At 41.8% G+C, this 25,833-nt stretch overlaps 1 protein-coding gene across 8 annotated transcripts in view; it reads right to left on the reverse strand.

Annotated features, from left to right (window-relative positions):
• celsr1a (cadherin EGF LAG seven-pass G-type receptor 1a) overlaps window positions 1-25,833 on the reverse strand; it is an 85,018-nt gene that overhangs the window by 2,672 nt on the left and 56,513 nt on the right. For 5 of the 8 annotated variants that reach the window (XM_019256084.2, XM_027272272.1, XM_027272273.1 and 2 more), the window contains 26 exons: window positions 20,880-21,037; window positions 18,835-18,998; window positions 18,595-18,720; window positions 16,126-16,292; window positions 15,751-15,936; window positions 15,541-15,657; window positions 15,275-15,449; window positions 15,043-15,184; window positions 13,514-13,634; window positions 13,103-13,286; window positions 11,525-11,626; window positions 10,194-10,288; window positions 9,475-9,684; window positions 9,001-9,184; window positions 8,753-8,896; window positions 8,472-8,658; window positions 7,821-7,988; window positions 7,590-7,716; window positions 7,303-7,503; window positions 4,414-4,588; window positions 3,640-3,752; window positions 3,469-3,548; window positions 3,237-3,363; window positions 3,024-3,149; window positions 2,722-2,858; window positions 25-125 (listed from right to left, as the gene is read on the reverse strand). In XM_019256084.2, coding sequence (XP_019111629.2) covers window positions 25-125; window positions 2,722-2,858; window positions 3,024-3,149; window positions 3,237-3,363; window positions 3,469-3,548; window positions 3,640-3,752; window positions 4,414-4,588; window positions 7,303-7,503; window positions 7,590-7,716; window positions 7,821-7,988; window positions 8,472-8,658; window positions 8,753-8,896; window positions 9,001-9,184; window positions 9,475-9,684; window positions 10,194-10,288; window positions 11,525-11,626; window positions 13,103-13,286; window positions 13,514-13,634; window positions 15,043-15,184; window positions 15,275-15,449; window positions 15,541-15,657; window positions 15,751-15,936; window positions 16,126-16,292; window positions 18,595-18,720; window positions 18,835-18,998; window positions 20,880-21,037 — 3,817 coding nt within the window. The remainder of the gene's footprint in view (window positions 1-24; window positions 126-2,721; window positions 2,859-3,023; window positions 3,150-3,236; window positions 3,364-3,468; window positions 3,549-3,639; window positions 3,753-4,413; window positions 4,589-7,302; window positions 7,504-7,589; window positions 7,717-7,820; window positions 7,989-8,471; window positions 8,659-8,752; window positions 8,897-9,000; window positions 9,185-9,474; window positions 9,685-10,193; window positions 10,289-11,524; window positions 11,627-13,102; window positions 13,287-13,513; window positions 13,635-15,042; window positions 15,185-15,274; window positions 15,450-15,540; window positions 15,658-15,750; window positions 15,937-16,125; window positions 16,293-18,594; window positions 18,721-18,834; window positions 18,999-20,879; window positions 21,038-25,833) is intronic. The other 3 variants (XM_027272274.1, XM_019256089.2, XM_019256086.2) reach the window with 1 other exon arrangement.

A 25,833-nucleotide genomic window follows, 5' to 3' on the forward strand; every position in this document is an offset into this window, starting at 1 on the left:
CATAATGATATGTGGAAAACTCACCATCTCCTTTGGTACCATTCCTGTGAAAGAGAGGTCCATCCAGATCAGTGTGTCCTTTAGCTGTCCCTGAGGAGACACTGGGCTTCTGACCAGACTCCTCCCTTGTTGGATAAAGACAGGTACAGAAAAGAGAAAGGGAGGCAGCGAAGTGAGAGAGTGGAAAAATAAAGGCGCAGATTACGATCAGGCAAAGAGGGGAAGTACAGCGAAATTAATTCAAGCCTAAACTAGTGGTTTGAGACAACTTATTGTCAACAGCTGAAACACCAGAAGTCTCTCATTACATCACATTTGCCTCTTAACAAAGAGTAAAACAAATATTAAAAGGGTTACTAGAAAAAAAGCATCTACCTGCTGTAATTTAAAACGTATTGCTCATTGTTGTTCATCATCTCCTTTATTTATGGTATAAATATCTTACGTGACCGCACATTTTTTCATCTTTCCTCTATCCGACTTACAAAAGATTGCAGCAGCTTTTACTATTTATATCCAGTAAATGAATCTCCACCTGTAGCCGTTTATTCCAGGTTAGATTGATACGTTAGCTGGAGGGTGAAAAACACTACCAAAGACTCTGACCTGTCTGTAGACGTGCCAACAGCCGCAGGGAAGAGGTATGTGTGTCTGCATTACATTCCCACTTTTAAACAGGTACAGTCTCATCTCTCTCTCTTCTGCCCTTCTCTTTTCTCCATTTTCCCTCCCTCCTCCTCCCCTCTCTTTCTATTTCTTCCCTTTTCCTTCTCGCACAGGCAGCACGCCATCCAGCTTCTCCCCCGTGGCGTTTTTGCTCTCATTGACCCCAGTGTCAGCTTCCATTACCCAGATGACAGCTTTATGAGCCAAGGCGTACAGTCAGATCTAACCTTAGTTCTGTAAAACTCTTATAAAATACCAAGTGTATGTAACTCAACTCCACTGCGATGAAAACATGTCTGCGAAACACCCAAACACACAGTTGTACAAGACAAGCAGGTGAGATTAGCCTGAGATGAAAAGCGTCTATATCTCAAAATGTCAGAGATTAATCAGGAATACGCTTGTCCCGACCTTAAAGTGCTCCATGCAAATTCTTCGACACGCACAATGTTGAAAGAAAAAGAGCATGTTGTTTTACACATGCTAAAAAAAAAATCTGCTCAGCTCAATAGATTCTTGTCTATTGTCAGTTATAAAAAATACCTGTTAAAGATAGTAACAGAGACACAACATTTCACATAATAAATGATGCCAATTTCCCATGTAGGGCCGCCACACAAAACTATAACATACACACTTTTATGTATTGTACAACTGCTACAAGTTCATATTTCAAATACCTGAAACATTGCTAATAGTCGGCGACTACATATTACGAGTTGTGAAAAGCTAGTATGTGTCTAGTGTCTGTAGTAAGTTCATTTACCCTCTTAAACTTTAATACAAGTAAAAAAAAAATTGTATTTATTTCACGCTGTACAAAGCACTCAGTGTGTTAGATACATCTAGCTAAAACTGCATTTAGCTAAAACCTTTAGCTGTCACTGGCTAAAATCCAAGCTAAAATATATATATAGAAATATAATTAATGACACCATTTTTTTTTTGGGGAAAGTAAATAAAACAAAATAAAATTTCAAGTCTGGTGACACACACAACTTCTGAAACTTCACATTTTCCTACATTCAGATATTACCAGATGGCTACATGGTATGCTAATGTCAGTGGTCAGTGTTTGTAGTATGTCCAACTACACTTTGATCATAATATATATATATAATATATATATAATATATATATATATATATATATATATATATATAATATTATATATATATATATATATATATGTGTGTGTGTGTGTGTGTGTGTGTGTAACAAGTTAAAGGAGGACCTAGAGTAACCTGCATAAGAAGCATGAGCATTTGTTTTAGTGTACTTGGCTAACTAACAACCCAGCAATAAATCCTACACCTGCATGAAGGTTATAACGTACAGTTATTGTTGAAACAGTTTGGAGTACATTCTTAATATTCTTGAAACTATATCACATTACCATTCTTGCACTAATTTCTTTAGTCCTTATATTACGAAAAATACAATTCTATAAAACGACGTATTTTCACATGAACAAAGTTTACAGTTAATCTGTCAATGCACATAACACAGAACAATATGGATGTAGTAACAGTATGGATGTCAGTCTGGATGAATCTTCAGGTGATACTGTGTGTCTTTTGTGATGTCATGTGTGTCAGTTAGAGTTGATGTGTCTTTTCCTGTGTGTGTATTGATTTTGCAACAAAGCCATGCGCCATGCACTGGCAAATCTCAGCATGTACCTCTCATGCCGGCAGAGTAACTGTACAATGCATGTGCCATTCTGTGGCAGCATGCATGTGTGGAAGAAAAGCAGAAAATATATATATAAGCCCCAAAATATAGAGAAACTCAGAAATTTCACTTACTCCCCCGAAAGCAGAGAATAAAGGTGACAGAGTGTGTGTGTGTGTATGCACAGTTCATGTATATATAAATCAGGGGCTTGGGGTGTGTTAGTATATGTGAGACATTTGATGCATCAGCAGGCATGCAGGGAGGAGAACAAAGAACATGAGCCAAAAAGTTCAAAGAACCTCAAGTCGACAAACAAACAGACACTGGTCATGCAGCAGTGTAGTAAAAGCAGCCATGCAGTCAGTGAGCATGTTGTACCTGAGTGTGTAAGCCAGGAAGCTGCTGCGGCTCTTGGCTGACCTGAGCGTGCTGTCCAGGGAGACGGTGGACTCGCCGATGCCCGAGCGGTACAACGCGCCGTCTTCTGTGTACGTGTTGTTGCAGTTGAGAGATCGCTGAGGGTGGAGGGATAAAAGGACGGAGGGAGGGTTAAAGAGAGACTTTGTTATGTCTTATGAGGCTTTTTGAGCAAATAAACACAATAAAATTGCTTAAAATGACAAGTTTGAAATATAATAATGCAGCAATGGCAAAAAAAGTATTAGTGTCTGTTTACTCACCGTGAGCAAAGAGGCCCTCGTTGTGCTGGATTCGTCCGGTAGGCTTTTCTTTCCTGTGAAGACGTTCTTGAGGTTCTTCCTCACCTCTTTGTTGAAGATCACATGGAAGAAGAAGATGAAGACTCCCTGTGAAGAGAGCAAAAGAGACGCATTATAAACAGGGCAGCGAGAAGGACGTTGATCCAAATACACAAATATAACACGCTGTGTTACCTGCAGACAGCTGAAGACAGCGAACAGGTAGTGGAAGGTCATCACGTCGCTGTTGACTGCCATTAGACCGAGCATCCATGTCGCACTGATGAGCAGCAGTAGGAGGAAGGCCATTCGGAGTGCAGGACTGAGAGGAAACAAACACTGATGAGCTTCCCCCAGTGCCAAAAAGTTCTATCAACTTTTGGATGTTGTGCTATATATTGAGTTATTAATGTGACATAAAACTTACATCGCTCCCGACTTCTCCATGGCTTTCTGCCTGCGCCCACACGACGCCTTCGCAGCCAGAATGAAGATCACGATGTTCACCTTTAGAGAGAAGGAGAGGGTTTGTGAGCAGAACTGTAATGGTCTGAAAACATTCAGCTTCAGCTTGGACTATTTTAATTCATGTACGTACCAGGACGACAACAAAGATGGGTCCTGCAAAGCTCCAGATGAGCGTGTCATGGACGGAGAGCCAGCAGAAGTCCGGGTTCCCGTAACCCTGAGGGTCAAGGCCGACTGCCAAACCTAAACACAGGAGGCACATAACATGACACAATATGAGCGTTACAGTCTTCTTTCATCTTCCTCTACAACACCCAAAATTCCCCTCCTGTATTTAGTGTTTCCCATTATCATCTTACTCACTCATCACTGTCATATGTCATCTTTGAGTTGTCCTTTTTGGACCTCTGTATGTTTTGCTCTGTAACTCGATATCTCTCTCTCATGCATCACGTCTCAATCCAGATTCAAATGAAATAAGCATTGCTGGCATCCAACACTGCCAAAGCATGTTGCTACATCGCCAAGCATTTAATATAGAACAGTCATCTTATTGTCAATCAAAGGGTTACAAAGTACATTATGTAGTAAAATGGCAAGCTTGAAATAGTGGAACTAATTAGCCACCAGAGACAATAAAACGAGTCATAAAAACAAATGAATCAACAGATGTCGATAAAATTCCCAGCAACACACACACACACACACACACTCTTCACCACAAAATCCCTTTTCTCTTCCTCTGTCCCGCGTTCAATAATTTTCCCACGAGGATCCCAGCCTCCCGTGTCGAGACGAGTCGCAGCACGAATATGCGCCCTGACAATCTACCATCTTCCGCTGCTCTGTATCTGAGCTTGTGTGTGTGTGTGTGTGTGTGTGTGTGTGTGTGTGAGTGTCTCACCTGTGATAATAGCCGGTATGCCCCAGCCCATGGCATAGTAGAACCTCATGTGTCCGTGGTTGATGTTCCGCAGCTCTGTCAGCATGCGGTAGATGTGCAGCCCCTCCACGAACATCCAGGCGAAGGTGCACATGTAGAAGTAATGGAGGAGGATGGCGATGACCGTGCACACAAACTGAAGAGAGATGGAAGATGAGTCGACATTTTAGGGGAATCCAGATAAGTAATCCAATAAACAGTGAGTTTGTTTATGTCTTCGCTGCTATCACACTCAAATGAACAATCGGTAAATCCATCCACCCTTCACACATCCCATCATCCATCTAACCTACCAGCCATTTAACAACAATTTACAGACTGGTGCTGCTGATGCACAAGGAGATAGATTAGTTGATCCACGACCTAGTTGAAAGCGACCTATATTTGCAGCTCTAACAGTAGCATACCTTAAACTCATGATCAACTAATGATTTGAGCTATCCACGCATTCTTCTACCTCCTTCCCTCTCTACTTTAACGTCTGTTACTGTAATGGAGGAATGCAGTGTGTCAGGGAATGTCCCAGTAGTTGAGGTACTGTATTTTAGTAATGCTGTGTATAGCTGTGGAGATCAGAGAGACAGAAAGAGAGAGAGATGGAGACTACTTTGACAGGGTTATAAATCATCCTGCAGATGGCCCTGGGCACACACTGACAGCATTCCACAGTTCTGACACACACACACACACACCTAGATAAAAGAGATGGAGGGTATGAATACACACAAACGTTTATGAATTCAGAGAGATAAAAAATATATATATAACAGACTAAATGCTTTCTCTTTTTTAAATCTCTTTGCAAACTTGGCTGCACACAGGTGTAGATAAGGCAGCGCGGTGTTAGTCAGCGCTCAAGTCCCAGTCAAAACATTGTGAGTCAGAAACATTACTGCAGGAAAAACCCACAACTTATCTTCCATGCTACTAAACGTTTCTTCTGGTTTGATAGCCGGTCGTTAATCGTCGGTAACATTCAGTTTCAGAAAGTTTCCCCCACCGGTCATAGTTAGTGACGAATCCCAAAACTGAATTCGGTTCAGTCAAAACTGCTGGAACATTTCTAAAGATTTCTGATTCATCCAAATGCGTCACGAGATGCTGAATTGTTTAAATTTGCATCTAAGATAAATGAGTCTGATTTGTGTGGATTTCTTTTCTTCTTCGGTTTATGGGCTACAGTGTTACTGTATGTCCTTCTTTGTTGATGCCGCGGGGTGTGAGGTTACTACCCTCCACAATGTTTAGGACCGACAGTTAGCCTGACGTGACGGTCCTGTGTTGTCTTGTGGAAGACCACAGACATCTGGTTTAGTTAGTCTAGTCACAGCTGACACATTCAGTTTAAAGTTACACCCATAGCTTTCAAATACATTCCTCTTACATGTAAAGAGAGGAGCTCATAAGCATTAAAACAGGTGCTGCTACAGGCCTTACCTGGCCTTTAGCTGGATATTATTCATTAATGGACATTATTGAGCCAGTCTAATGACTTTAGGACTTTTTCACATTTGCTGTTACTTTGAACTAAGTGCTTAAAAAGAAGGAAACTGAATTAATGAAGAATACGCTGATGACTGACAATAATAACGATGTTCCACAGGCTAATGTAGCATTGACGTCACATTTTCTGTTTAGGCCTGTCCTTGTGTTTCCCCAAGACCAATCACATGTCTCACCTTTCCAAACCTCCTTTTAAAAAAAGAAAAAACGAAAAAATAGGATCACCCATCAATTAACAGATTAATGATGTTTTCTGAACCACAGACATGCGAGGGATTTATCAAGTAAATATGAAGATGCTTTGCCAGTGCCTATTGGCCTGAGGCCTGCTTCTGGAGAGAGGTACCAGTCACAGCATGTCTCCACTATTGGCACAATGGAGGTGTGTGTGTCCGTGTGTGTGTGTCCGTGTGTGTGTGTGTGTGTTAGCAGACTTCAAAGAATCCCCACATCTTTTGATCCTTTACTGTACATCCACATGTAAGTGCACATGCATGTTTCTGGTCACCCGATTATGAACATAACTAACATAATTACAATTACAATATAACATAATTAGCTCATTCAATTTCTGCCTTCAGACTCTATATCAGCACATATCCTACACCTTTTTAAATCAGTGATGTTTACAGTAACACAGTGACATCCATCCTGTTATATTTGGAGAGGACTTTAGCAACCAGCACATTCCTTACTATTAAAGTCGTTTGCTGAGTAACAAAACATAATCTATCAAATAAAGGCAGACTCTCAGGTAGGCCTTGGCTCCTTCAATCCTCGTAATGCTCCTGTCAACACTGGCTCAGGTGGCTTCCCGCAGGCCAAAAAAATATCGTAGGATGTCTGTCACTTTTTAATTCAGTAAACACCGGAGTGAAACACCTTTACCCCTCTCAAGTTCCACCAGGCCACAAGCATAGGAAAAGTACTAACTGTACGTGTATTGTATGCATTTGCGGTCTGTGTTGTTTTCCATCTAAATGCCCGGGATGTCATTCTCCTTAAATTGTTTCAAGCTAACTTTTCAGCAAGCAATTCAGCATACAATGTAAATACAGGCCAGCATGAACAGAGACTGGACAAAAAATCTCTGTTGTGTAAAGAACTACTTGGCTACTGTGACCTCTGTCCAAATGTCACAAGCAGAGCAAGCTTGCAGGTTTTAATGCTGCAGCTGTAACGATTGAAAGCTACACGTTCCACAAGATTGTGTGGAAAACAGCTGGCGAAAAGTCATCTGACAGGGCTGTTGGGTTACCCCTGATAAAAAATGTAGGGAACCATGACAATAAGAATATGTTGCAGACACCATCGTACACATTGATTTTGTGTTGGAAATACACTCACAGGGTTGTCGGTCTGATTGATGCCGACCAGGAAGACGAGCTCAGAGAAGAAGAGCGCTGCTACCAGGTTTCTGTGGATGGCGTGCAAGTTGGAGCGGAGCCGGCGCAACAGGCACAACAAGATGAAGGTGAGGAGGAGGAGGAACAGCGAGACCGACACCGTGGTGTACGTGACGATCTTCAGGGGGAGAACATCGCCGTGCTGAGGAGAGGAGGTACAAGACAGTCAAAAACAAGGCAAAAAGTAGAAAATAGAAAGTTTTAAGTGAGAAATCCTTTCAACAGTACCTCTCTCTTGGAAATGTCCATAAGCACCGCAAAGCTGGTCATGTGATTACACTGACAGCTGATGTGGCTGTTGTTCCTGTTGAGCACCTCACAGCCTTTAGAGGACCAGCCACCTGTGCCTCCGATCCTAAACACACACACACACACATCAGACAAAGGTAAGAAATCACACAGCAGAACGCGAGCCAAAGAATATGAAAAGTGAATCAAAGTGTGTAAAGTCCGACTTACGCGATGGAGTGGTTCCAGAAGACACAGACAGGTTTGGTTCTCTCCTCTGTCTCCAGCAGGATGTACTCTAAGGTGATGGGGGGGTCAAGGATGGGAGGGAGAGGTGGACCCTCACTGTGAATCGTGGCGCTCACGATGGCTGTGTTGATCACTGGACGGTTGGGGAGCCTGGAAAAAAAACATACATGTGCTTTTTTTACGAATCACACACACATCGTGTACAGTAGACCTAAAGCTTGTTTACATTTGGTCATATTCTCTCTTATCCTTTTGTCAACTTTCTTATCATAGAAACATATTTCTAGTAGCTTTCTCTCCTTCACACATCAAGAATACGTAGAATACGTCAGTCCTTTGAAGGCACCGATAAGGTGGTCCCTTCAAACACAACTACAGTAAATATTATGGCATGTATTAACATTAAGGATGAAATGTTTTCATGTGACGCAGGATTTCTTCACCAGTTTACAGAATATGATGAATTCTATACACACTGTACGGTAGTTTTTAGAGTTCAGATAGAGTGCGGGTCTCTTTTTTCTCAATCATTCTCCGTTTACACTTCATAATTTAATCCAAGCAAAGCACGTGGGAAAAGTATGTTAATAAATAAAACTGGCAGTGTGCAATATTGAAGTGTCAGTACTCTACCTCAGACTCCTGCGGTCAGGGTCGTATCTTTCCGGGAGGAGCTTCCCCAATGATTTGTACACTATCACCACGGCAACCGGCAGAGGAGCAGCTGGTTCGAGATGGCGACGTCTCCTATCGGACGCTGTGTGCTCCTCCTCGTGTGGCGGATCGGTCTGAGTTGGAGGAGGGGCAGGAGTAGGCTCCGCTGGGAGGGGATAGTGATAGATAAGACTGGACTGTTGTTTTTAAACTTTATTATTAAAAAGAACAGAGTCAGATTCTGATTCCAGCGTTCATACCTTTGTGGGCGTGAGTGCGAAGGTTGAACTGGGGAAAATGGACGGATGACCCAAGCTCTTTGGGGTAGGCCTCCTGGATGTCTTGGAACCGAGGCAGTGTCGCCCTCTCCGGGTCGGACACATCCAGGTAGTCCACGGTTAGAACTAGATATGAGCCATGCAGAAGAGGAGACAGAGACAGAGGGTGAGGACGATTTGTGGTCACGTGTTCCACAGCCACATAGTGTGATCGCAGCGTCTCCACTCACTCATGTTTTCAGTGACGATGGTGAAAGGTTTCAGGTAAGTTTTCCTGACGTTCTGTGCCAGGGTGTTGGCGTAGTCCTCGAAGTTGCGGAGTAGATGTGCAGTGCCTCCTTCAGTCCTCTGGATCTGCTCCCAGTGCTCCTTGTTGTCAGGGTCCAGTATGGAGCTGCCTGCTCGTACCAAGTTCTGGAAAAATTCACAATAATTGTAGATTATTGAAAGTGAATCATCGCACAAATATTAAAAAGACCGGCAATAAAGCAATGGGGGGGAGTGTTAGATTACTACAGTGGATCAAGTTGCTCTCCCAGTGAGAGTCAACCAGTGGAGGGCAGTGTGCCACCAGTGCTCCCAGTGCTCCACAGTGGATTTCACAAGCTCTTTTCCAATAATCCAGTAATCTTTTCCAATAACTGGTTAATCACTGGAACATTTTGTAAAATCTGACTGTGCATGCTCTTGGCTTCCTTTCCCACCTCGTTGAACTCTGCATCCTTCATGGCGGTGAGGTCGAATCCCGCCTGCCGGCTCTCGTACTGCAGCACCTGGTTCAGCAGCTGGGCGGCCGTCTTCACGTCATTGCCGTAGTAACGCTGGGTATTATTGGTGGCACTGTGGAGCAATCGCACGATGGTCTTGGAGCGTTCGCTGTCCATCCTTGAATTGTTGCGGCGCAGGTCCTCGTTCTGGAAGATGGTTAGAGGGACGGGGAGAGAACAAGAACGTACAGGTCAAGGCGAGGGGAAGCTGAGTTGGCGCGATGAAACATAATAGAAATTGGTCAATTTCAGGATTAGTGAGACTTTGAGAAGCTCGAGCCGAGAATATTAGGTTCAGGTTCAAACACAATACTTTGTGTAAATCCTCAAGAGACTTCATCCGATGAAATTACACTTTGTTGAAGACACATCAGCTTCCTTACAGCACACTTTAAATAACTACCAGTAATCATTATGATTATATTAGGGAGGACTAATGTAGTGTACGACTCATTACAGTCTGATAAAAACTTCATATTTAAATATCTTTCTGGTATAAAATAAAAACTTTTACTTTTAAATGTATTAGTGTTGCATTAGTATCTTAACACACATTAACTCCATTAATATTAGTTAAACCTCAAATATTGCCATAACTGAGTCAGATTTCTGGCTGAAAGTGACAGTATAAATGTTTTATTTTGTCTAGAACTCACCAGTTTCTTCAGATGGGAGAAGGTGACGGTGGTGCAGTTGAAGAGTTCAGGCAACAGCCAGCCCTTCTCATTGTTACAGTGACGGATGGCAGTACCTGTAAAAAAATTAAATAAAGTACAAAAACAGAGGAAATTATGAGTTGGTTTCTGGTTATATTTTCAACAGACATACATGTTCACAAAATAATATTAAGTCACATTAAAACAATGTAAGTGTACAACTTTGTGAACTGTTTGGAACTGATATCAGAGAGATATTTGGGGGGTTTTCCCTCTCATACAATAAGCTACGCTGCCTTATTACTGCAGCCAGAAAGAAATACCTACAGATACTAGCCAGGGGTAACAAAAGTTACTGCCAACCACTTCCTGTCTCGGTGGTTTAAATATTTAAATCCATACTGACTTGTTCCAGTCGGATTCAGTTAGAGAACAGACTTCATCCAAATGCAAAGTCTCTTCATATGCCATTGTTGCAAAAGAAGAAATTGCTGAAGGACTTGCCAGTTGGAGCTAAGAGAAGGCGACGAGCAATGTTGGCAAATAAATTCCCCGCTGAGTCTGAGGAGACGACAAAAGGGGTCACCATGGTGACGGCAGTAACTAAGGGGGGTAACCAGGAAAGTCACAGTGCTTTACTGGGAACAGGTCAGTGAACTCGAATCTTGAGTTCACCTCGACTGTCTCTCTCCCTCACACACACACACATACACAGCTGGAGGAGGCGGGGAGTTACTGTCAGCTCTTAATGTAAAGTACCTGGTGTTTTTCCAAGAGGCCCTACATACAAACCTATAGACGACTGGCAGATGAAGAAGCTCTGTTGGATTAACGGACCAATCAGTGGAGGCTTATTATTATGTTGTTTAGGTTCAAAGAGAAAGGGAGTGTGCTTATATGTCTTAAAATGCATTCACTTATAAAAACACAGCCACCCATGCAGCTTAATCTAACTGCTGTTACTCAATAACTGAATATTTCTGGCTGTGAGAACTGTTTTTTAAAGAACTACATTATTCTGTAGTTCTCGCCTGTTCAGAAAAGGTTATAGACAGTACACTCGCTTTAAAGCAATAGTTCAACAGGATAGTTTTATTTAGCATGATGCTACCCTGGCTCTGTCTGATGGAAATTCAAACTTCTTCCTTTATTGCGTACATTTCCCTGAAAAGACGATAAAATTTAACTACAAGTATGTCATTAACCTTGATGTAGCTTTTAGCCTCAGTGGCCTGAAACTCACTTGGACCACACATTTGTTTGGACTCCACCTAGAGCTAAATAATTACCCCACAGATTACTTTTGTCGTCAGGGGTATTAAAGCACTCACCGATGGATCCTTTGGGACAGTTCATGGCAGCTGGGCGTCCAAATTTGGTTTTGGGCCACCAGATGCCTGCGTCAAACGCCTTGGGACAGCTGTCGTACACAACTGTGGAGGAGAGGACAAACAAAAAAAATATATTGGAAGGTTTAGATGAAATATAAACTGAGGCTGGCATCAAGTATGGGCTAATAGGTAAACACATACATCTTCCATCACGCTACATTAGGCAGCTGTTGAAGGCAAAAAATTTGATTTGTTTGAGAGCATTATGTAAAACTTTGGAATAGAAGTACATGATTGGTTTTACATCAGGACACAACTAACCAAGTACAAGTACAGTGACATTCAACCAAATAAAGCCCGCAGAGCCATTACATGAACTCATAATAATACATAATTGATTTCAGCATGTCTGGGTTAATCATTTTACAGGAAAAAACAAGCCAGCACCTGCAGGCTTGTTGGTTTGTTTGTGTTAGTGTTTCATTAACTCTTAAAGGCGATACCGCTGCTGTGACTCATAACTTCATAACCTGAATAAAACATTTACTGTTGATTAAATAAGCTAATCATTTACACTTTACTAATTTCATGCATCTACTATTTTCGCATTCTAGATCAAGAATCACGGCTACTGAAACATAAACATTATTCAGTCATTAGTAAAGGCTGTGGTGACATTAACTGCAGATTTATTGTCTCGCTGTCGTCTGGGCTTGGTGCAGAGTTGACAGATCACTGTGATGCCTGCCATGGACGATCACATCTCAGTGACCCACAGGACATGACCAAAGAAACCTGTCACTTGTTTCATTCTTCACTCTCAGAATCTGTTTGACCCCTTTAGGTCTCAAAAATATCTTAACTCCATTTTATCAAAAATGAACCAAGCAAAAAGAACCATGTTATCACAAAGAACTTGCATCCATTAAAAGTCCAAACACGTTCTGAGACTTTGAAGAGCTTCATATCGGGTTAAACAGTAAACACATTGACATTCATTTTCTGCTGGGGGACTTTGTGGTTTTGTCTTCCATTCATCTCTACCGTATTGTGTGTGTTCAGTCACACTGCCAAGTTAGCCCACCAGCCAGACTTGCCTCTTCTGCTTGACTGGGTGGCGACAAAGACGTGTAGTTAGCTCAACTGCAGCACCAGCACATGTGAGCGACACTATCTGTCTTCTTTTGACACTTCATCGATTCATCAGGGCTCACTCTGTGAACCCGAACATCTAAGCGAATAATACCTCCAATTTCTGAAATGAGTTTTTCTTTACTGTCTTTCCTCTGAACATATTGACAAATATGAATTTATGACTTCAATTTTCACAAACCATGTGCTTTGACAGCATTCTGGAATAGCTGTGGACTTGTGTATGTCGTGTTTTACTGCAGGGTTTATTTTAATTGTTATTGGTACATTTGCAGGGATTATTGCGTTATTTAGCTCCTTTTGTTCAACCATCAGAGCTATTGTTTAAGATATAATCACTTCATGAAGTTCATCTTGTTGATCAAGGAAAACAGGGAAGATCCTATTTTTAATACACGTAATTACAAAATATATAAATTCACATACCCTCGCATCCAGTGGGAGTGACCTCAGCGAAGGGGTGATCACAGCGGTTACACTGACGGCCGATGACTCCTCCTTTACACGGGCACTGTCCAGTGGTGGGGTCGCACGTTCGAGACTCAGAACCGATGGAGAAACACTCGCAGGGGTAGCAAGTGTCCTCACCTTCTGGCCGATAGTGGTTCTCCTGCAGGGAGAGGAGAAGACATAGATGACTGACACTATATTTTGATCATTAAAGGTGCATCTTTAACGCCAAAGTAACAATTACAGGATGATAGTACATGACAGGACATCAAAAACATGATACATATTTTATTTTTTAAGCAAACTATGACAAACAGTCTGGTGAATCATGACACTCTTATATTCCCCATCAACCTGTGAAATGTCACCCGTTATGTATGTTTTTACCTTGCAGCGACACTCTCCAGAGGTCTTGTTGCAGTCTTTATGAAATCCCCTGTTGGTATCACAGTTACAGGGTCCACACACAGGACTGCCCCACCAACCTTGAGGACACGGCTTCTCCACTCTGTCATCAAAGACAATGACACATTAATAAGATTTGAATAAAAACCTATGTTTCAAATGACAATGTGACCACGTAAGAAAGGTTAGCCAAAAAAACTCTTCAGCAGTGTTGACCAAAAAGCAGAGCTAAAAGAGTATGAATATTGGACTTACATTTACTAAGTGGCCAGAAACATAACTCAAAAAGAATGCCAGTGTTACTTAGTAACTGCTGGATGTGCTATTATTGTGTGTTTGCCATATGCATATTTAAAAAGTGATGATTTGAGAATGTTGTGTTCTCAGGTTCAAAACAATTTAACCTGCGACTTCCAAAAACCCTAAAATGTAATTCAATATGTAACCTAAAATTCTATATTACTGTATTAATTACTGAAACAAAGAATTAATTTAAGGACAAACGATATCAGATTTTCATGGAGCTGAGTGCAATTACAATATATTTACATAATAATACAGTAGTTATTGTTCGGTGAAAGAGTAGACAAAACTGCTCTGGGAAGTCTTTTTTCTCATCACACAGTAGGACCAGAGTCAAATAAAAGTAAACTACCATACAAGCAAAGTGATGGTTGATCAATTTTTGACATGGTACTGACTTGGTATCAGCCTGAACAAAAATCTTAGTCAAGTTTATCTGCAGCTAAACGCCCTGAATCTAGAATAAACTTCCTCTACGCTTGAAGTCAGTGAATCAGGTGTGACTCATTCATGCAAACACACACAGACTCTCTTTCTCTCGAGAGAGAGATGCGATCTCCAACTGAGTGAAGTGATCTGATAGGGGACCCACGGCGGTATGAGGGCAGCAGCGACTAAACACCTATGGAGGATCAGTCAGGCATGGAGGGGGAATCCCACATCCTGCTTAAGACAGGAAGTGATGCGTGTCATAGGGGTCGGAGTTCAGGGGGAAATGAATGGCTTTCAATCAGGGATAGCTAATTCATGTGAGCTCAGTGACACTGCTGACCGTGCAAACCACTTTGAAGACTTCACTTTCTGCCCGTATATACTGTATGGACTTCCTAATTTTATTTCTGATTATTTCAGTTTGATGTCTGATTGTTCCTCTGGCTCTCCGTCACACACTACAAGCACCTAACATAACTAAAGAAGATTAATGTGGCTTGTTTCTGTGGGAGGTTAAGTCCATATTTAGTCTGCTTCATTTTAAACATCTGCAAACGCTTACCTCTCTAAAATGCATTATAGACGCATACGCATTTGTGATTTTTGTAAAGAAAAGACCTAATCTCTGACAATTTAAAAGATGCTGAAAAATTCCTGATAATAACTTCACAAAACACCACCCACTATATCTATATATGTGAACTAAATACTGAGTACTAATTATCTCTAATTGCTCTCCATCTAAGCACACATATCCACAGAGGAAAGGAGCTTACTTGTTTTCACAGTACTGGCCGTAGTAGTTCTGTCCACATTCACAGGTGTAGCCATGGGAGGAACTTGGTTTGCGAACGCAGGTGGAAACATGCTCACAAGGGTTGAGGTGGCAAGCATCCACACACTCTTTACCAAAATAACCTGCAGGGCACAGAGAAAAGAGTGAGGAGTGACACTCAAATGTGACTGAGTGATATATAGGAGTGTATAAGGGTCATTTGAGTGTGTTACCTGGATCACAGACACAGGTGTGTGTGCTCCAGTCATCACTGCAGTGACTGTTCTCAGGGCAGATGTTGGAGTCGCAGGGGTCAGTCAGGTCGCAGCCGTCCTCCACACGGATCTTCAGACCCTGAGCCATGTTCACATTGGCCACGTTGGTGGACGTCTCACCCATACGCACACCCTGTGTGGTCACAGAGAGGAGAAAGCTGTTGTCGTGTTTCTTTTCAAACTCTGAAAAATGTGGACACTTTAAACCGCACACATACACTTACCTGTATGCAGCCAACAAATCCTTTGCTGACGTGGTTGTCCGTTCCAGGCAAACCTCCAACATGAAGAGTTTGCAGCTTCAGTCCTGGGAGGTCATGACCGATCTCGACTGACTTCTGCTTAAAAACATGGAATTGAAAATTAAAATTTCTTCTTGAAAACGTCACCCATGTGTACATCGATGTCTATTTGTGAAGCAATTTAGCCTGTACCTGGTACATGTCGTAGTCCAGTGACACAGCAGCCATGTATTTGATGTCCTTGCCGTCTTTAACGCTTCTCAGCTCTACGAGCAGGTGGTGCCACTCCCCGTCATTGACCCGGACTTGAGGGAAGCCCAATGATGCCACCAACTGTTGTCTCAGCAACACCTCCATACGTACCTGTTGCTCACTAACCTGGAGGGTGGGAAAGGTGGAGAATCTAATGACAAGGCTGCAGTTTTAATTGTAACTTTCCTTTCTATCCAGTCAACTGTGAAGTTACTGCAAACTTAGAAGTAAGAAAACATTTGCACTGTATGCTGATGATGATGACCTTTTTCTTGACAATAATTTGTTGACCATGTACTTTATATTGTATCTCACCATGAGGTTGATGGTGGAGGCTGGTCCAGCATTGGCCTGCATCAGTGTGCCAGCAGGCTGCCTGGTGCGGAACATGAGACCTATGTACCAGGGGACAGCGACGGTAATGTCTGGGTCGCTCCAGGAGACCAGAGCCTGGCCATCAAAGAACTGAGGAGATGGCATCACTGGACGAGGCGAGACAGAAGGGATTGTGGGCAAAACATGATTAGTATTTTGCATTAAATGTGTTTAAAGGTGCCGTGCAAAGCATTTTAATTTTAAATCGGTGCTGTACTTATAAACATTAGTGTTATTCCAATAAACATATCAGATCACCGCTGAGAAGCAACAGTCCACGGGCAATGTACTGAAATGTGATATTCTGCAGTCGCAGTTTGATTACAAATGTTTTTCTTTTCATTTTAAGTAACATAATTACTACTTTGGTCTTGGCATTACTACACAGTAATTCTTCAAAGATCCAATGTCTAGAGACATCATGAAAATCCACAGAAAATCCTATAGACATGACACATATCGTGTAAACTCCTGTACGTGTTGAGAGGGAGAGATCAAGAAACACCCACCCATGTGTGCGCACACACACACACACACACACACACACACACACACACACACACACACACACACACACAGCTAAGGTCCACCTTTCAATACAAACTAAGCGTATCCTCCTGTATAATCTACAGTATAAACTCTGTATGTTCACAGGACCTTAGGGCACATATTTCAACAGAAGCCTTCGCAAATATCCACAAGCTGTAATTATGAGACAAAAGCACATATTTGTCCCTTGTAACAGATAGCTCTGGTGGTTTTAGTCTGACTATTTTGATAAAGCTTAGTTTAGCCTCGTTAGCATGCTAACATTTGTTAATAAACATTAAACATAAAGTAGAGCTAATGCTGATAGAAATGTTAGAAGAAGAAGAAATAAGTGTTTTTGCAGGGCAAATTCAAAATTCAACGTGACGATGAAGTGAAAAGTCAGGGGTCACCAAAGTTGGAAAAAACAAAAAAAAAGATCCCGTAGGGACCTTGAATATCTAAATAGTTCACGACAATACATCCAAAAGCTGTGATGATGTTTCACTGTGAACAAAATTCTGGCAAAACATGGGTGAATCACAAAATCACAGTAGGTCATCTGCATTCAAACTTTTTTGTCTTATTGAGCTACTCTCCCTCAACTTTTTATGGATAGTAGAACAGCAGGTACAGTAGAGCTTTGACCTGGTCTAAGGATTTTAACCAAAGCAGACAAAAGTCTACAGCTAAGTCCAAAACTCATTTTGTCTCACCTGAATACTTTCCTTTGTAAACACTTATATTAACTTATTATTATGGTATGTTGCCTATAAATACATCCTTAACTGGTGCAACAACTTGTTTGACACCGGTCCAGAGATTAAAAATGAAGATCTACCGGTACTTGTCATGACAAGCTAAAGCCACTGTTAGTGTTTTCCAGCAAACAGTGTTCTTATATTTAGTTTAAGGAACTCATTCATTGTCTTAAAAGGTCTGCACAATTGCAATCTGATCTGATAGAACGAGAAGAAAAGGAAACAGTCTGACCAGGTGTGTGACTTCCAGTGGATTATAGTCTTTTCATGTCAGTCCAGTCTTGATGAGTTTGGCAGCGTAAAAATAAATGATAACAAAATCTCTCCTTTCTCATATGGCAGCGAGGTGTGCGAAGCCTCAAACCAAATGTGTCAACAAGCAACGGAGCAGCCAAAACCTCTTCCCAGATCGCTGTGATCCCGGCCCAGTTCAGATACTGGATACCGAGGCCTGGCACTCGCTGGGCGGCTACCTCATAGACGAGAGGGCAAGGAGAGGTATTAACACCTTCACACATTGTTTGGAAGCTCGCCCTAAAGGAGAAAATCAAAGTTCTCTCCTTACCATAGAAGAACATGAGATGGGTTATGGAGTGTAAATAACAACACTGTTTGCAAACCGTGATGCCTTTATGTGTCCTTGGTTAAGACGGAAACGCTGACAAATGTATGTTCATCCACCTTCCTATACGTACTGTATATAGATCTGCATTAGAGTAACATGAACTGTGTTTACTGTGCCTCATGTGTCTGCTGGTGGCAACAGAGACAGAAAGAGGACAGCTACAGGGTCACTGTGTGTGTAGGTGTGTGTGTGTGCGTCTTTTGTTTCATCCTTTGAGTCTGGGTTTTGATAAGTGAGTCACACTTTGTTCTTGTCCCAAATCTCCAAACCTAAGGCCATGTTTAGTGTCTGTACAGTCAGCGAGCACTGTGACTTTCCATTGTGACTGCTGCATGAGTCAGACTGTGTTTTTCCTGGGAGTCCTTAAACACAAACACATTCACAGAAACATGTAGGTGCAGGCACATTCGGCCAGAGACACACCTGTATATTTAAGAGTTCACACACTTTTTGGCTCTGTCTTGAGAGATTATTCCTTTTTTTCTTCTTTCTTACCTTGTTCACAGTTCTTGCCTCCGTATCCTGTTGGACAGTCGCAGCTGTAGGTGTTCCACTTGCTGACACACACTCCTCCATTTTGACATACGTCATTTGTGCAAAAGTTTTTCTTTGCTGGACAACCTTGACATCAAACAAAAAAAACAAACTTTACCAGCGTGCAGACACATTGTTCTAAAATGTTTAAATAGAGCTAAACTGGACTCATCACACATTTCCTAGGCTCATTTGTCTGACCTGCTGTAGTGCCGTTGTTAGCGATGTAACTGGCCATGTCGATGGGTTTGCTGTCGATGCTGAGGTTTCTCATGCAGCCCACAAAGTCCCTGTTTCTGACTGGGAAGTCCTCAGGTAGGTTGGGAACTCCACCTAGCAAAAGCGGTCCTGTCAAGTCCAGTGACCTGCAGACGACACAGATTGAAGATGGATCAGAGAAAAATCAGATCTGTGCCCAAGATTTTGACAATAAGAAATAACAAAACACCCCCCATCAAGTTTACACCACAAAGGGCGAATGAGGTAAAGCATCAGTCCTTAGTGTGATTGACATCTCTGGAAAATAGGGTTGCTGTGTCCAAGGTTTTAAGCTGTCACAAGGCTAACTGCTACCATCACCACGGCCGACTCAGGCTCCACATACAAGGTCACGGAGGAAGCTGATTAGTACGCTCCAAGCCTCTGAAACACTCGACATCAAACACCAAGTGGCTTTAAGAGATTTATTAAACACACTGCTGCACAAAAACACCCACTAAACCACTGAATGTTTAATGTGTGTACATACAGCACAAACACTGTCGCTCAGCCAGGAGCATGTGGAGCTTATTCAAAGAGTCTTTAAGGAATTCAATGAAGGAAATATATAATTAAATCAAATGGGAATCTTGGGACTAGTTTAAGAGCCATAAACCACACTTTAGTAGTAGTTTGCTGCATTTCCATGTATGATATATGTCTTTAGGACATTTGTGCAGTCTGCAGTGTTGATGAGCAGACTTGTACTTCCACATTCAGACAGAATCCGGTGCTACAGACGCAAGGTTGTTACACGGTTGTATAAACCAAATTAAACCTCTTTGTCTCACTATTTTGCAGCATATAGAAGCTGGGTACATGAAATAAACAAAGCCAGAACACTACAGGTAGAGAATCAGAGTTTAGTCCATGAATCCACCTGGATAGTCTCAGTTTCAGAGACATTTCAGACTGACTGTGGAGGTTTGACTGGTCTTATCATCTAATTGGTGACCACAGCGTGACGTCGGGCTGAGTTTTCCCAAAAAGTTGGATCCAGTTCAACTTCACAACCTTACTCAAAACAATGGAAAAACATGCGTTTTCACTGCGGTGCCACATTCAGTCTGGATGCGCCCTAACAAGAATAGCAAAACCTTGCAAACAGTGTAAAAGCACTGTGAGAGGAATAGTTATTAGCAGAGGTCAAACTGAATGGATTCTAAATAAAGTCCTCTAAGTGTCCTTAGGGAAAATATTCTGGTCTTAAAGGCTAACAGTATATTAGGGGGGCAAACAGTATTTAGGTACGTTCTTCTAAAACCAGCAATTAAGCATCTTGTAGGTCTATGCCATCCAGTACCTTTGTAAAGTTAATAAATTAAGTTATTGGACTGCACTGAGTCGTTGTTAGATGGTTTCAGTCACACTCTGGATCATGTCAAGACATTCTCCCCCCAAATGAAACTTTAGTCAGCTGCTTGCTTGCACCACGTCACACACAGGTGTAATGTATATTTGTGTACTCCAGCTCGACACAGTTAAAACATCCTCTAAATGCCTCTCAGCTCCTGTGACCTGTGCAACAAGTTCCTGAAGGAATGTAACCTCATTAATTCCTCTTTGAAGCTCTCTCTCTCTCTCTCTCTCTCTGCCTGTCTCCACCCTCTGCGTACTAAATGTGTCTCAGCATGCTAACTGTCCGAAGAAAACACTCTCACACTATAAAAATAAAGTTTAATTAGTCCAAGGTAAACACAGAGTAAGTCGGATTAAGCCCGTGTTGAGATGAGCTTTTGGTTGCCTGACAGCAGAAAGGCCTTGAGGATGAACGCGGAGCTTAAAAGACAAAAGGATGGAAGAATGAGAGTTGTGTAATCTGTTGTAATGAAGGCAATCTAATATAGCCCCCATAGGCACAGCACATATTTAACTATTAATCTAGCTTGTGTGTGTGTATGCTCGGGATAACTTGGAGATAAAGCGCGTTAAGACGTAAACAGAAGAAGAAAAAGATGAGTGAACGAGAAAGAGAGGGCCCGGCTTACTTCTTCTGTCCTGTCTGGGTGCCTTGGGCGGCGCAGGAGTAGTTGCCGATCTGTTTTCCGAAGCGAATCGCCATGGAGATGTCGCATTCATCTACGGCAACCACGGCCACTTTTTCTCCAGAAGGTCCATGAGGGATGCCGAGACGGCCGATGTTTGGCTAAAAAAAAAAAAATGAAATAAAGATTGCATCCAGTTATTCATCAACATTTACAAATTATACTGTAAAAACAGGAAAATCTAAGACTACAATACTACTTATTATTCCAGTTTTACTTCTGCAGTTGCCAGAGGACACATGGAAAGATTGTATAGCAGCTTCAGTAGATAATTAATTAATAATATTTAGAAATAAAACAGAAATTTTGATTTGATTTAAAAATAATGCATAATTAAAATAGACATATGTTTAACAGACAGGTGGTGTACAGCTCTTATTGTTTCCCTCTTCATACCTGAGTGCCAACACTTTTCTACAGTGCATTGTTATGGTAAATTGCCTCAACTGACTGAATTTAATTCAAATATTTAACGGTTGATTTCATCCTTTATTTCTTTTTTATTCGACGTGAGAAACTTGGCCGGGACAGCAGCTCTGGTGCTCGATCAGCGCAGGGCAGCGCTCTGCAAACAATGTCTAGCTGACTTTAGCCGACTTGGAGCAGAAGCACACAGGCCCGTCTTGGCTTAAGATGACAAAAAGCCCATTGTGCGTTAGCTCACACCTAATGATTACAAAGTAGGCTAATGCCTCCATCAAGGCCCTGTGGCCGACAAATGCTGGATCTGAGAAAATGTGGATCAGCTTAGAAAATCAGGCCACCAAATCGCTTTAGTTTTTGTAATATCTAACCTGAGAGCGAAGTTCAATGGAGTGTTTCCTAAACAACAGCAGCCTTGGACCAGGATGCAGAGGGAATCTTAGGAGTTCAGTAGAAATGTTTCAACTAACTGAATACGAACTCTTTTCTTGCTGTCATAAACGTACCAGACAGGATGTGAAACATTTAAATTAACACTGACACACTAAAGTCACGTGTAGTTTGTCGCTGTGAGAGGCTTACAATAGACTAAAATGATTAGCTGCCCCTCTCTGCTATCTCTCCGGGGAGAATGGTAAATCTCATGACTACAGCAACACACAACAATGGGACTACAGATCCCAGATCTGATCAAAGTGAAGTGTTTACATAAGGCGCCTGGGCTGTTAAGAGATCGACAGTCTGGGCGATAGCGAGAGACATTTTCAGACTACTACAGTGGCAAAAAAGTTTTAAAAAATATGAATATTTTTGAATAATTTGAAATTATTTTTTATTTCACACATTTTGTTTACCGCCTTCTTTCATATAAATCTGAGAGAAACGTTGATGGAACAAGCGGAAGAGATGGCGAGAGAAAAAGAGATGGCATGCATTGAAAGACAATGTGCGTGCATGTGTTTGTCTCCTTCATAAATAGGATTAGAGTAATGAGATACCGGTGGGGCAGAGACGCAGCAAACAAAAGAAGAGGAAAAGAAAAAAAAAAAAAAGAGGGCGATAAATAGAAAAGAAAGAGCAAAAAAAAAAATAGGGAGGTGTGCTGAGCAGAAATAAGAGACCGAAAGAGACGGACAAAAGAGAAACTGGCAGACGGGTAGAAAATAAGCAACAGAGGGGTGCAGTGTCTTCTATTTTGGCTCAGGGAGGGCTCCGGTCCGGACATATTTTCCAACCCAGAGGGAGTTTGTCGCCGCCACTCCCTTCAACATGCCCCGTTTCCACTGATTCCACCAAAAAAAACACTTTCTATAAAAGACGAACAGGAAGGCCAAATGAACAGCAGCACACCTCTGACGCCACGTCTGTTTTCTTTCCCTTTCACTTCTAATCCAGTTTGTCTTTTATTTATCACACGCAAAATCATGTAACACACACACACACACACACACACACACACACACACAGGTGAGCGCAGAAAAACAGTAAGAGAGCGAGCTTTGGAAGAATTTGATCCCTTTCCTGTGGAAGTGTGACAATAGATAGCGCTGCCCCTCGCGGAAGCCGTATCAGGCGTGGTCGAGGCGCAAAGCATCACGGGTGAACTCACTGTCACTGTTTGGTCACATGCTTCTCGCTGTCTATGTGTGATATTTTGCCTCCCTAACCTCTCGTAGATGTCTTTGTGTGTCACTAACCTATAATCACCTTGTGAGTGGAGCATGTATAGCTTGCAGGAAACCACACCCCTGTCGCTGGCAACCAGCCATTCGCCCCCTCTGCAATGAACCTACAGGTGCCTACTTGTGTTCAACCCTCCCACTCTCACCTTGTAACATCACTACATTGAGTGCAGACATCCGTCTTTCCAGGCGGCCCACTCCTGAACCAGTAAACTCTTGTCGGGCCCTCCCACTGTTGGCTGCAGTAGCGTAATTCAAATGAGATGAGGCCTTGTTAAAAATCTTCAACTGCTATGATTTAATGTGTCGTTACGTAACTCGGATTCTACTTCCTGAACTGACAAGACAGCAGCAGCCTGTGGTGTAACGCTACACTTTGGGAAATCTACTGCGGCTGGGCCCAGATGTTCTTGAAATTCCTGTGTAATTAAAAAATATCTCTGATAATTGGAAGTATCTTGCATTTGTGAAGTATGCATGAATGTCCCCTGTGGGCAGGCTGTGATCAAGGAACTTGCTCCAGTGAGGTCTGGGTGAGAAAAAAAGATTTGTCTTTGCTCAGAAAGCAGCAAAGCCTGAAGCCTGAAGTTGTAAAAAAAAAAAATGTTGGCACCGTGCAGCCAGCAACAAGAGAATGGGAGACCACAAGAAGGGCAGAAAGAATAACAGTAGAAGAAATAACAGCCCCTGTCCTCTTCTGTAACAGAAAATCAGAGTCATTAAACAATATGCTACATAAGTTAGTAAAATCTGCTGCTAAAAAGGAACAAATCCATCTTAAAATATAATTAAAGGGAAAAAAAAGTATTTGCTTCATTCTCATTTTAACTTTTTTCTCATCGATCTTTTCTTAAATTCGACACGCAATTTTAGTTCAAGCTTCAAAAATGTCACCTGTGTACAGATTTGTTACATTAAAGGACCTGTGTGTAACAATTAGTGGCATCTCGCTGTGTTGTTTCTGATTGCAACACCCTTGCCTCACCTCTTCTTCCTAGCATGAACAGTCTGTCTACAAAAACATTCCTAAATAATTCTTATTTTCAGGCGATTATACACTAATGAAAACATATATTTCTTTCAAATTCTGTTAAGAGAGCCACTTAAATGTCACACATTGGACCATTAGGTTGTAAAGGTGAACTCCTTTCAAGGAGCCCGTGAGGACTACAATGAGATTTACAGTAGTAGTGCTTCATATAAATCTAAGTGTGTGAGATTTATATTAATGTATGCTTTTTTCCCAAAATGTTGGACTATTCCTTTAAGAGGAAAAAAGACAGACAAATGTGGGTTACGTCAAACAATGACTCAAATTCCTTTTCAAACCAGTGGGGAAATGAAAACGAGAGGGAAAGTGTGATAAGCTTTTCAACGGCAACAAAAGGTAATTTGTCTCATAGAGAAACTTGCTCACTCAGTGACTCTTCTAACAGAGGAATCTGTAGTTAGGCTGATTACCATCTTAACATCTCTTTTGAGTTCAGTCAGGCGAGGACGGGATGAGATAAAGACAGGAAGCAAAACACGGGAGCGAGGGAGCGAGAGATACCCAGATGTCGTATATAATGCACCCGCAACCCAAAAATCCCAGGAGAGTGCAGCTGTTACATGGCTGATAATTCATAGACTGACACATGCACATGTACGCACTGTGTAAGAGCTAAACTTCATGTATTTAGGGTATCTGTGTAATGTGTGTGTAATATGTAGGGGATATAGGAGCATTAACACAGCTGCTCTGGGCTGCTCCAGGCTCATACATATACTTCCAAAGCTACACACATTGACATAAATTTACTGCTAACCAAATTTATGAAGTGCGATCATGTAAGTAATGTTGGACTAAACTACAAACTTCACTAAGCCTTCCTTAAAGGAGCACTCCACAGATTTTATACTTTGAGATCAGTTTACTCGCCATGAGGAGAAATAGATGGACAAATATGTGGCATGGAGTTTGAAGGAAGCAGGTGGTCTAACAAAATCATGCTACTAGTTGAAATACAAGATTTTTTAATCTGGTTCCGGTGGGACACCCAAACTATATAGAGGTGCAATATTAAATCACTAGACTATCTCTTTAATGGGGTTTTAACTAAGCAGCAACCCTCTGTTGCTGTGAAGTAAAGTCTGTGCAAAAGTGCCAAAACTGCAGTTCCTTGAACGGCCACTTGAAGCTGGCTATACAACGAGTCAATCTCCATAAGCCTCCATGTTAAAATGTCAGACTTCACAGCAGAAATAAACACGTTTACAGCCTGGTACAAAAAACAGTTTTGGTTCCCCTAAAAGTATTGTAAAGTATTTTATTAGTTAATAGTTGAATTGTTTTATTCTGCCAGTTAAAAAAGCTATTATCAGACAAACACAAAAACAATAGATGTATCACTGGAATAATATTAGGTTACTAAGTAACAGATTAGACTATAGGTGAATTTCTTTTTTTGGAAAAAAGTTGTTTTTAATACAATGTTGTACTCTTAAATCTTATCCTAATTGAACAGTAGTGTTTAGCTGAGTGTGTCTGTTGGAACTCTATATGGTTTCAGGCCTCTTCCTGACCCCAGGTTTTAAAGTGCACTTGGCCCTCGCTTTGAGGGGCCCCATGAGAGTCTCTTATTTACCCTCCGTCCAACTCGGGGCTGTTGAAGATTCCCTCTCTCTAAGGTGTCGTCTCCAGGGGCGATAGGCTTGCCGCAACCATGGGAACGCACTTGATCCCCACAGTTAGCCACAAAGACGAGGAGGGCAGAGGACACGAGCGGACAGAGGAGCGCACGCACACACGC

Source organism: Larimichthys crocea, chromosome XX (assembly GCF_000972845.2).
Source record: "Larimichthys crocea isolate SSNF chromosome XX, L_crocea_2.0, whole genome shotgun sequence".
NCBI lineage: Eukaryota > Metazoa > Chordata > Actinopteri > Sciaenidae > Larimichthys > Larimichthys crocea.